Source organism: Megalops cyprinoides, chromosome 1 (genome assembly GCF_013368585.1).
Source record: "Megalops cyprinoides isolate fMegCyp1 chromosome 1, fMegCyp1.pri, whole genome shotgun sequence".
In the NCBI taxonomy this organism is placed as follows: Eukaryota; Metazoa; Chordata; class Actinopteri; order Elopiformes; family Megalopidae; genus Megalops; species Megalops cyprinoides.
Window position 1 is genome coordinate 16,100,632 of NC_050583.1, and position 11,546 is coordinate 16,112,177.

The window sequence follows — 11,546 nt, forward strand, 5'->3', positions numbered from 1 at the left end:
ATATACTGGGAAGTTTCATTTATGTGGTCCAAACACCCACCAGAGTGACATTTTAATTCCATCCACATATGTCAAGTCAACAAAAGACAATATCAAAACATTGCAGACAGTTGGCCATTTTTTGCGTAAGAAATGGTAGGCTATTGTTGATCCACAGACTCAAGACCGTGAGACATTTTTGCCACTTAACAAGGCTAAAACAGGTTGTAGTTGGTAAAGCCGATGATTTCACTGTGTTTCCCCATGTAAAAGTCTTATGTTTGAGTGTGCATTTTTTATCCATCCCTTCTTTCAGCTTATTCACTGTTAATAACATTTACCTGTAGATCATCCCACTGAACCAGGCACAGTGCATCACATCAGGAGTTAGCACTGTCAGCAATAGAACTACAGAAGACATAAAAGAATTATAGAAGGATCGTGGATCAAAGGGAGGAAAAATGCATAACGAGGCTTTAATGTTTTACCCCTTCATGTTACAATACAGTTCATGGACAGTTTAAAATGTAACAGTAGTGTGAAGTAGTTAGGTTTTATGAAAGTGTTATGTGACTGCTGTTGACATTTAGTGATAGAGCACTTTACTCATAGAACTCAAATGCTTAAATACAGTAGACTGAAAGATTGAAGATGCTTTCATATGTGATGAAAGGAAATATGGATGGTAAATGTTTGACTTTTGAATAATCATAATAATCAATAATCATAAATAGTATGTGAAAAACTGAGAAATTAAGAAGCAGCATCTTAGACCTGGTCATATTTATGCAGTTTAAGGTCATTGCTTAAGCTTCACTCTATCAATCTAACTCTCCAGCAAAAGTTCTGAGAATTACAGCAAGTTGTTTTCCTCACTGAATACAATGTGCATGTACCCCCATCAGGCACAGATGCTTTTGAATGATTACCTTCGGGTATTCATTCATTCAGAGATAGCCCTTACAACAATGTATTGTAGGTAAGCCCTTTTAACATTAACATGGCCAAATCCTACCACACACGAGTTGAAAAAACATTTTTGTAGTGAACGTAATTTAGCTGCAAATCTGATACTTTCTTTGCCGTTTGGGTGATCCTGTAAGCAAATATGGTTGTGGATTATGAGGACTTAATTCAGGAAAAAACTGTGGCAGCAGTGTGGTGCTGTGGTAAGGAGCAGGGCTAATAACCCAAAGACTGCTGGTTTGCTTCCCCACTGGCGCACTGCTGTTGTACCCTTGGGCAACATGCGTAACCTAGAATTGCCTCAGTAAAACATCCAGCTGTATAAATGGAGAGCATGTAAGAACTGTAACCTATGTAAGGCACTCTGGATAAGAGGTTCCGCTAAGCAACTAAAAAAATGTGATATTGCCTCCATGCATTCCTTTACTGTAACTTGGTTATTTGGGTTGTTCCTCAAGCTGATACAAATTCAGCTGGTGCAAAAGCAGGAGCAACAATTTCAATGAGCAACCACCAGATGTCAGAGATGACCTTTCTGCGTAGGATATAACCTAATTACATATGCTCAACAATACAAGGAAAGGTCTGGGTGGGCTTCTTTTAAAGGATGACAGTAAGTAACTCAGAGAAATATGAAACATGAAAATATACTCTCCCTTTATATAAGAATTAGAAAAACAAACTCACCCCACATAATGCCATGCTCACTCTAACTCAGATACGTTACAAGTATATCCATACACTTAAAGCTGCATTACTGGGATACTTCAACTGAAGGATTAATCTGCATAAACTAGCAGTAGCAGAAAATTTCTGTGGTTTGCGGACATGTGTCATTCTGAAGGATGTACCTTTCACCACACCCAAGTACCAGGGTTCAGCTCAATCATATAATCTTTTAATCTTTTAATTTCATGTTATAACTTGAAAATCTTTGCTGTTATTAAAGCTAATTAAAGCCATTACCCCCAGGTTCTTTGTTTTCATATATCAAGCATGTAGATACTTAAAAAAATGTAATATATTCAAGATCAAAGTAAGATGTTAATGAATTCATTTAAAATATAGAGATTTTGCTTGAAAATCATTAGATTCATTATCAGAACAGTTCGAACAATCATGAGAACAATCTTTTTATTCTTTGCATAAAGAACCGAAAAATTCAAAGTTAAACATTCTTGCAAGAGTGAAGCATATACCTCAATGCTGTTCAGCTTGTGGCACAAGGGCTAATGTGATCTGGCACACTCTTCCTTCGGATCATTGAGCAAATGACAAAATCAACTCATGTGAAACACAAAGGGTAATGATGCTTTATTCTGAAATTAATGAATAAATGCTGTGCATATTTTAATAATGTCCGCGTTGTTTATTCACATATATTTTCACACTGTTCTCTGACTTGGAAAAAATGGTCCATGTGACTAAAAAAATCTGGCCCGGTGAAAAAATAGTTGAAGAGCGTTGATATATATTATTATTCAAATTACAGTCAAAAATTCCAGAAGTAGAAGATAAAAGATAAATTCCAAAGTGCAAGATAAAAGCAAAGAAAATGAAGTCATTTTTTGTGCTATTTCAGCTTATCAGGACACATTTTTCAAAGCTGGGAAACAACTTCCCTTTCTCAGCATGTTATGTAGACCTTGGCTCAAACACTCTCCATTTTGGTTTATAATAACCACAGTTTAATTAGATCATGCTTTTTCCTTCAGTTGGGAGTCAGATGGAGAAAAAAAAGTCATTGTAACAAATGAGGAAAACGTTTTCTCTTTATTTGTGTTATTATTACATTCAACATAATTTTTTCTGTTCCCATACAATTGGGAAAATAATATACTTATATATCTAGTATTTACAAAATTGTATATATACAACTTTACATGATACAGCCTTTCTCACATCATAGCACACATCCTTTTACTTTAACTTCAACTTTGCACTGTTTCCATAACAAGCAGCACTCCCTGCTGATAAACTTTCATTAAAATGGACACTTCACGAGGACAACAACATTGAAGCCCAAGCTCCAAAACATTTACAAAACATTCAAATAAGCACATTCAGCTAGATACAGCATACTGAACTAAAATCTGATCATTTAAGCTTGTGGACCGAACTGTGTGTGTGTGACACACAGCTCCAAGGTCCATTTGACACTAATTCATTTCCCTATCTACTACATCACATATACTACATTCTTTTCATCAACGTGAGCTCAACAGGTTCCAGATATGCTGTGCATCCTATGTATATTGTATTCATGCCATTTTGTTAATCCTTCATTGGTTCAGCCATTTTCTTTTCAATGGAGTAGAATTCAGAAGGACTTGCATGTGAACAGGAACATTCTCCCACAGGTTCTGAGAAACAAAGGCAGTACCATTGCCCAATGCTGTTGTGCAAAGCTGCGTAATAAACTGGCTCTTCCTCTTGACCAATGCCTCAGGTTTAGAAACACGCAGAAAAAATTAACATGCTGTATTACAACGGATAAGTAACAAGCCACAGGGCAAGTAAACCTTTTAAGAAGAGGAGCCAGCTATCCACTCTCCTTTATTCCTCTTCAGTTTGGAGTCCTCAGATCCTGTTGACCACGTTCTTCTCCGAGCTCTGGAAGGAGCTGGCCTCCCAGCGGCGAAAGGTGCTCCCCTTCAGGTCTGACTGGCCCTTGGTAATGAGGTAGATCTTCCTCAGGACGGCCCGACGGAGGAGGATGTAGACCCAGGGGTCAAGAATCTGGTTCCAGGAGGCCAGGCGCACCCCCATAACCATCAGAGTCTTATAGGTCTTCAGGTCTTCCCCAAAAGAACTGCTGTAGGAGCGCACCACTGTCATCAGGCCAAAGATCTGGGAAACAGACACACTGTCACCATCTATCAGAAGCACTCAGTCATTCTCATTAATGGCATAACTATCAGTATCACTGTGTCATAGTTCTTATTATTGCCTGTAATACCAATACAAATGTCAACACACTACAACTCTATTAATCCAAAAAATACTGAATATGTAAAAATGCCGAAAAAAACAGGCATGTCCATTTTACTTAGATTTCAACAAGGATAAAAACAATCTAAAAAGAATAATGCAACTGCTGCTATTAACACTGTGAAAAATTTCAATAATTATGATTAATTTAGATGTGAGTTGGGATAGAAACAATGTCTTTTATGTATAGCAATAAAACTGATGTTAAAAACCCAAGATTAGTTGGGGCAAGATTAGTTCTCACATGTCATTTGACTGCTTTTAGGATAAAATCCAGTCTGATATAAAATAAAAGTCTGATAATCATATTTGTCTTTCAGTAATGCACCCCCTTTGAAAAAGTCTTATGGAGGTTAAGTAATTATGTTAATCTTCAAAAAAAATTTAGCTTTTTGTAACAGAAGGAATGGGTGTTTCACTATTCTTATATACTTTTTCTAAAGCTGTAAACACTCAGTTTAAGCAGAGTCAACGATTACAGCTACTGCCAGTGACCACATGTGGTTTGTAACTCAACCTGGCATGCAATAACAGTCTAGTATGAAGCAAAAGCCATAATGCTATTTATGCAATATGAAATATCAATACCTTTCAAATTCATAAGGATTGAGTCAGTATTATGTATTAAATAGGATGTAAAACGGCAGTCATGTTGTCTTAAAATCTTAGTCTGATGTGCTGAAATTGCTTAAAACGCTAAGTCAGAAAAACTACAACAACTTCTGCAAACCATGCCAATGCAGAAGCTTCAATGCACTTCTTCTCGAGAAATTCTAAAACAAGTTGCAAAACTCAAATGAGGGGTGTGTCAGAGGAAACTGTCCTCCACGGTTTTGATAACATCAAGGAAGGGATATACATTTATTAGATCCATAGCTATGCGTACTGTTGCGGTGGATCGGTGCTCTTCTCTGCTGTAGGCAGAGCATTAAGCAAAAACATCGATGGGGAGAATGTAAAAGTCTTAAACATGCACAACTCACTCATGACAGTTTCACTTTGAGCCCATCCATTTCCATGCATTTCCAGTTTATACATGTTTAAATGCTTAGGATATGTTTTAGAAAAAAAATCTAGTTTCTAATTGTTTGCACAATGTCACGATATGAAACAAATCTAATGGCAGCAACTGTAAATGTGGTGAAGTCAAATGCGTTTCTCAAAAAAACACAACTTATGTGTTCAAGAAACAAAGCAAGACAGCGCAGTACGCAAAGCAAAGTGCAGTGAACTAGCTGACTTTTATCTGACTGATACTCATAAAGCAGCATAAAGGGAAACCTGTTGAATGCGGTCTGCAGCAAGCACTCACCAGAAGAGGGCTCCAGCAGATGCAGGAGGTGACCATGATCCCAACTAGCTGCACCACCATCTCGATGTCGTGGGATTTGGCGGAGCGGTGGCCGCAGGGCTTTTTGCGCAGTCTCGCCAGCACCAGAGTCACTCCGCTGACGGTGTTACATATGAACGCCACCGCCAGCGACGTCAGGCCCAGGCCGGAAAAGAGCAAGACAAAGGCCACATCTGTCCAATTGGTGTCACCCAGCACTTTAATGAAGCACCAGGTCCCGGGGAACTGGTAGGTGTAGGAGCCCAGCTGGAAACAGGGCAGCAGGGCCACGCACAGGGCCACCAGCCAGATGACGGAGAGGCAGAGTTTAGTCCGAGTGGTGGTGACCAGGGAAGCGTGGAGCAGGGGCCGCGTCACACCCAAGCACCGCTCGGCAGCCATGGCGCAGCCCAGGAAGAGCGGGCACAGGCCAAAGAACACCATGCTACCCCCCAGGAACTGGCACAGTGCGTCGGCAGAGTCGTGCGGCTCAGAGACCCCTCCCGAGAGGTAGAGCCTCAGCACCAGGGCGCCAGGAATGACGTGGCCCGCGAAGTCGGTGACCACCAGCGAGCTGGCAAACAGGAGGAAGGTGGCCTTGGAGCGCCGGCGCAAGTTGGTGTAGGCGTTGGCCAGGATGACCAAGGCCACGATGTTGGAGAGGATGCCCAGGGTCATGGAGAGCCCTGCCACAGTGGGGTCGCTGGGGGTCGACGTGGACTTCTCAGAGGTTAGGTTGTCCCGTCGGGCCACTGCCGCCACCCCTGACATCCCCTGACTCTGGTTGGAGACGGGGCCGAGCGGGGCGACCGGGGCGGCACCGGAGGAGTTGTAGTGCATGGAAAACATCACTGCATTCCACGGGTCAGACATCCCACCGGAGAGAGAGGTTGCTGAGGAGAAGCACAACAGGGGGAATCAATGCAAGTATGAAGAAATACAATTTCCAATTACCACAAATAATTTTAACTGCTGCTGCTTCACAGGAAATTTTTTTACAGAACCAATTATGAACACTGCCTCTCACATTTAAGAGACATCCATTACCTCCTGTGTTAAATTATTATTACTCTGTGATTTCTTTTTCATTGATGAAAATTATTCTGCAAATCACTTTGTACACTTTGAGTTTTATTGGATTTTTCACTCATTTAAGCTGTTGCTACATTGCTATGTTCACTGTTGTCATTTTGTTTTATCCTTTGTGTGGAAAGTACTATGAATGCCTGGTAGTTCAATATTTGAAAAACACTATTACAAATATGGCTTATTATTATTATCATACATGCACACATCTCATCTACCCACAAAAGTAGTTTAACTGTTTTTAGCAATTAAAACTGAATGTTCTATGTCCAGAACATTGCAATTTTAAAGAATTGTACATAGTGTCACACACATTCTACTTCCGTCCACCCTGAAATTAAAAACAAAACAATCACCGGTATGTAGCCATTTGCTGGCAGACAAGTTACAACAGTACATCTTGACAGGCACAGTGCTATCACATGCATTCCATGAGGTTTGCCCTGTGTAAGTCGGGCCCTGGGGCAGTTATTCAAGACACAGTAACCACACAAGCTGGATGCTGATGTGGCATAATGGTTTTCTCACTCTGATGAACATACTGTGATCTGCAACTAGGATGAGTCATTTAGATTTCATCTTGCACTGTTTCAAACTCTCCTCCAGACTCACGGGATGAGTGATAGTGGCTGAAGACATACTGGGACACTCTGTAACAGTGCAGGACCATGCAGATTACAGATTCAGACAGATTCTGAGATCCTAACTGAGCACATAGAGAATCTAGCCACACCTCTGAATACTAAGCCCGCTGATGTTTACATCAGAATCCTTAATTTTTTTTTTTGTTTGTACATTGAACTTCAACAGAAATGAACTGTGTATGTGAAACTTCATGCATTTAGCATTGATGTAGCACCCTTTTCAGACTATGCTGAATGGAACACACGGAGGAGTGGGGGGGGTGTTTATAGGTTGTTGAAAGTGATTGATTGAAATGACTTTACTGACAGTTTAATAGTAGGAAAAACTTCTGCAACATCTGAATGCAATTCAACTTTCCCTACACAACAGCAAGGGCAAAGGAGCTGATGTTCCATTCTCGTTTGTCAGCGCGTGACAAGGTCTTAGCAGCTGTATATCAAGGCACGGAAGCAATAAGCTTGATGCATGAGAAATTTAATACCAACATGTTTGGAGTGAACAGCTATATTTAGCCAAACCTGGCCACTTAAACACAGACAAACAGGTACAGCATTTGCTCCTGGAATTTCAACATTGAATCGATAAAGTTAATGTAGACCATGAGGGAGTATTTTATGAATTGTGTGTATGTTTTGTCAAAGTAGCCAGTCATTAATTAAATTATATATTAATTATAATTAATTATATAACCCTACAATACTCCAAGGTATTGTCACCTTCTGTGCTTTGACCACAGAATATGATAATTCTAGACTTTGACAACCTTGCTCTTATGGATGGTTGTTCGGAACTATTTAAGCACTAAAATTTGAGAGTATCTAGACAGGATAAAGAGTATTTGCAGTAACCTAAGAGTCACTTCAGTAACCTATCACACAAATACTTTGGACTAAAGGATAATTGTTAGGCACTATGTTTTTTTCTGGTTATATGCTGGTTATATGTATTTTCTTACATGTCATACCATATTCATCTTGTAAGTTGTGTTGAATAAGAAAGTCTCAAATAAATTACAAAACGCTATATTTACCACGCCACAAACACCTAACAACAACAACAACAAAAACAACAACAACAAAACAATAATAATAATAATAATTTCCCTCTCAGATAATATTCCGATTTCCGAAATTCGGCACCTCATCTACAAGTGTTACAGTCTTGGTTGTTCTTCAGGAATACATTAAAGTATCAGAATAAGTAGAATCACAATAACGATACACGCATAAAAATACTTATGGCTGCTAAAACTTGTAATTAGAACAATTTGTTCGGTGCACATAATTCATTTGAAACGTTCCCATCTGTAGATGCGCAATTTCCTCAGGCACGAATGGCCCATCTAGGAACACGGCTTTGTGCCATCGACAATATCATAAGATTTCACACACATTTAAGGAACAAAAACCCACAATTAGAATCACTGCAACACTAGTTTGCTTACATTTAGCGTGTATTTCAAGAGAAAAACACAATGGGCTATTTATCAGATATTTTGTTCATACTTAGGCAAGCTAAATCGATAAGCACAACAAAAATAAAATGGTTATTACCGTGTGCGATGATGATTCCTCGGAGACAACTGTAGTGTCCATTCTTTGACACAAAATATTAGCCTACAATTTTTAAAACTTCCGGGCCTGTATCCCAAATCCACAGCGTAACATTATTCCAAAATTGCCAGGTTGTTCATCATTTCCACCACGCATAATGATAAAAAACGGAAAGTTGCTTAATTTACTTTCACTTTACTAAAGTGAAAATCGGTTACTCTTAATCCAGCAAGTAAAATAAAAAAGAAACAGCTAAGAAAAATCCTGACTTCAGCCTGTCAATCACTGGGTTCTATAGACTCTACACGTGTATATTAAAGCGAAGCCGTTAGTCTCTCTAACCGCTGTTGAACTACTGTGCACTCCAAGACCCGTTGCACACCCGATTTATAGTGCAACCATATCTGTGCAACCCCTAGGCGGCTCTGTGAGCCAAGAACACGCGGCGCAGGCTGATACATGTCTGAAGTGCTGGGAAATACTTTCTCCTTTTTAGCCTTTAGCGCGATGTTTTCAGTGGACTCCCTCGGTTCAACAGCTGCACGTCCCAAAACTGCGAGGGGTCCTCATGTTATACAAAATTGCGACGCTTGAGTGAATGTGACAAAGATTGGGATGCAGGTTATGGAGTCCATCTGCTGCGGGTTTGGGTTCCTTACGGGATGCGCGTTGTAATCTGGACAGCCTTCCAGCAATGTTTAGAGCAGTGGTGAGGGACAGGGGAATGGACCAATTGGGAGAGGTACAGAGAGGCTGCACAGAGACAAATCCCCCGGACACGTCCAAGTATATCCACATCAACACAGGCATGTCAAGCGCTGTTTCTGATCTATGTAATGGATCTGAATTTCCTCGTATGCGCACTTACCAACGTTACCATTTTGCCATTTTTAAAGTTTACCTGGCAAACAGCATACTGTGTACATTCAGATGCATTGTCTTGACAAACTTAATCCTTTGCGATTTTTTTGGGCAACTGATTGACAGGGAGTGTTACTTGGATTATGAATGAGCTACCAGTTCTAGGAGAGAATCCAGAGTGGGTTTGAAAGTAACCATGTGGATGAGTCAATATTTACGGGAGCTGCTGTTGGAGGAGTGTCAGGTTGATGGGAGCCACCGTTCTAAAAGAATGCAGCTGACGTGTAGGTGCTCTTGTTATCTGATACAGGACATTTAATATTTGCTAATGGGGATGGAAAACATTATCTATGTTACTGTTTATGCATTGGTTGCTGTGCAAATGTCTTGGTCAAAGATGTTACATAACACATTAAATTACATTATTGGCATTTAGCTGACACCCTTATCTTATCCAGAGCAACTTACATAGGTTAAATGTTGTCCATTTATACAGCTGGACATTTACTGAGGCAGTTCTGGGTTCTGTATCTTGCCCAAAGATGCAGCAGCAGTGCCCCAGTGGGGGATTGAACTAGTAACCTTTTGGGTACAAGCCCTGTTCCTTACCACTATGCTACACTGCCACCCCTACACTTATGTACACATCCTCTGACAAAAAGCTTACATATTGAAAAGTTTGTAGAAAACGTATTTTAACGTACAGATCTCTAAACAGTTGCACAGTAACACGTCACAAAACACCAAAAAATGAAAAGCATTGGGGAAAGAATGTCTATGAATGTGAAGATTGCATTATCTTCCGGCTCAGCAAACACAGCTGCTGATGAGCTGTTCCTCTCCGTGACCAAAAAATGTCCCAGGATTATAAATCAGAGACCTTATGTCTTCTGTGGACAACTTCCCACCAGTCGCCTCCCCTTCCAGACTGCAGGAACTGGCCCTCTTTCCATCAGCTCCCCCACCTGCCTTTGACAGCAGTTCTCTGGAGTTCCTGAGCTGTGGCCTCCAACCAGGCCATGGGCTGCTCCCTCTCTGGACTTGTATGAGAATGTCCTTTACAGTCTCCAGATTTCCATCTCCCAGAGCGACAGCGGCAGCTCTCCCTCTGGCTCAGAGCAGCATCAGGGGGATTCCAAACTCCTCATCTCTTCAGGCTGTGGCCGCTCCCCAGTATTCAGCTGTAGCCTTTCTGAATCCTCGACTTCCAGTTAACAAGGCAACAGTCCAGCATTCAGGCTGGATGTTGGTAAACACATGACTAAGACCTGGAGGTAGCTTATTTGTTCTGGAGTCTCTACTGCCTGCACCTGCTCACCTGCTCAATTTCAGTAAAAAAAAAAAAAACTTTTAAAAATGGTTAAAACCAGAGGTCTTTCCGTCTTTCCACATACTAACACCATTTGTGAAGAAGTTGGTCAAATATTTCTAGAGATGAAAGAAGATTTTCTTTTAAAAATACAGCAACTGAGATGTCAAAATACTTACTTCATTGTAAATACACTGGACAGGATAAAACAGGCATACATAAAAAGGATAAATAGGTTAAAACAAGAACTAAAAATGTTCAGACCAAGGAGTGTAGCATGAGCAAATCTCCCTGGCTCTGTCCTTGCTCTTTCTCTCTTCTGTTCATGATTCTCCAGCTAACCAAACAGTTAATCAATTATCCAACGTCTGTGCAGCAACACACAATAAGCTCATGCACACAAACTGACTAAGAAAAAAAGGTTACATACTGTATTGTTTCATAAAAAATGAATTTACAAAACCCTTCAAAAAGCAGTAACACATTCATACATTACAAAACACCACAAGTAAATGCATGAAGGTTATAAAGTTTTTGACCGTGAAGATTGTAGCATTCTGACAGTATGTGTGTATGTGTGCATATGGGATGTTATTTATATGTGAACATACACAAACAACATTGATAGCACCTGTCACATCTAGGGGAATCTAGAAGTTCTTTCAGGCTAAATCTTATAACCAAAATACAAAATCCAAAGAGAACTGTTGTCTATTTATTAAAATAATCAATCAAGCTTAATGAAAATATAAATAAGACAAATAAAATGAGGTCACAAAGAGTTTTCAAAACGGATTTAAAAGCAGTTGAATGGAACATCTTAAAT

At 40.0% G+C, this 11,546-nt stretch overlaps 1 protein-coding gene across 1 annotated transcript; it reads right to left on the reverse strand.

Annotated features, from left to right (window-relative positions):
* Positions 1–2,695: 2,695 nt before the first annotated feature.
* Positions 2,696–8,629, reverse strand: LOC118770782 (prostaglandin E2 receptor EP1 subtype-like). Its single transcript, XM_036518556.1, has 3 exons — positions 8,551–8,629; positions 5,249–6,159; positions 2,696–3,795 (listed from the first exon to the last, which is right to left on the reverse strand). The coding sequence occupies exons 2-3, from the start codon at positions 6,137–6,139 to the stop codon at positions 3,526–3,528; spliced, it is 1,161 nt and encodes a 386-aa protein (XP_036374449.1). The 5' UTR covers positions 6,140–6,159; positions 8,551–8,629; the 3' UTR covers positions 2,696–3,525.
* Positions 8,630–11,546: the final 2,917 nt, after the last annotated feature.

Coding starts and splice junctions, on each gene's coding strand:
- LOC118770782 (XM_036518556.1), bottom strand. CDS start 6,139: ATGTCTGACCCGTGGAATGCAGTGATGTTTTCCATGCACTACAACTCC. Junction 3,796..5,248: donor TCTGCTGGAGCCCTCTTCTG/GTGAGTGCTTGC, acceptor TCTGTTTCCCAG/ATCTTTGGCCTGATGACAGT.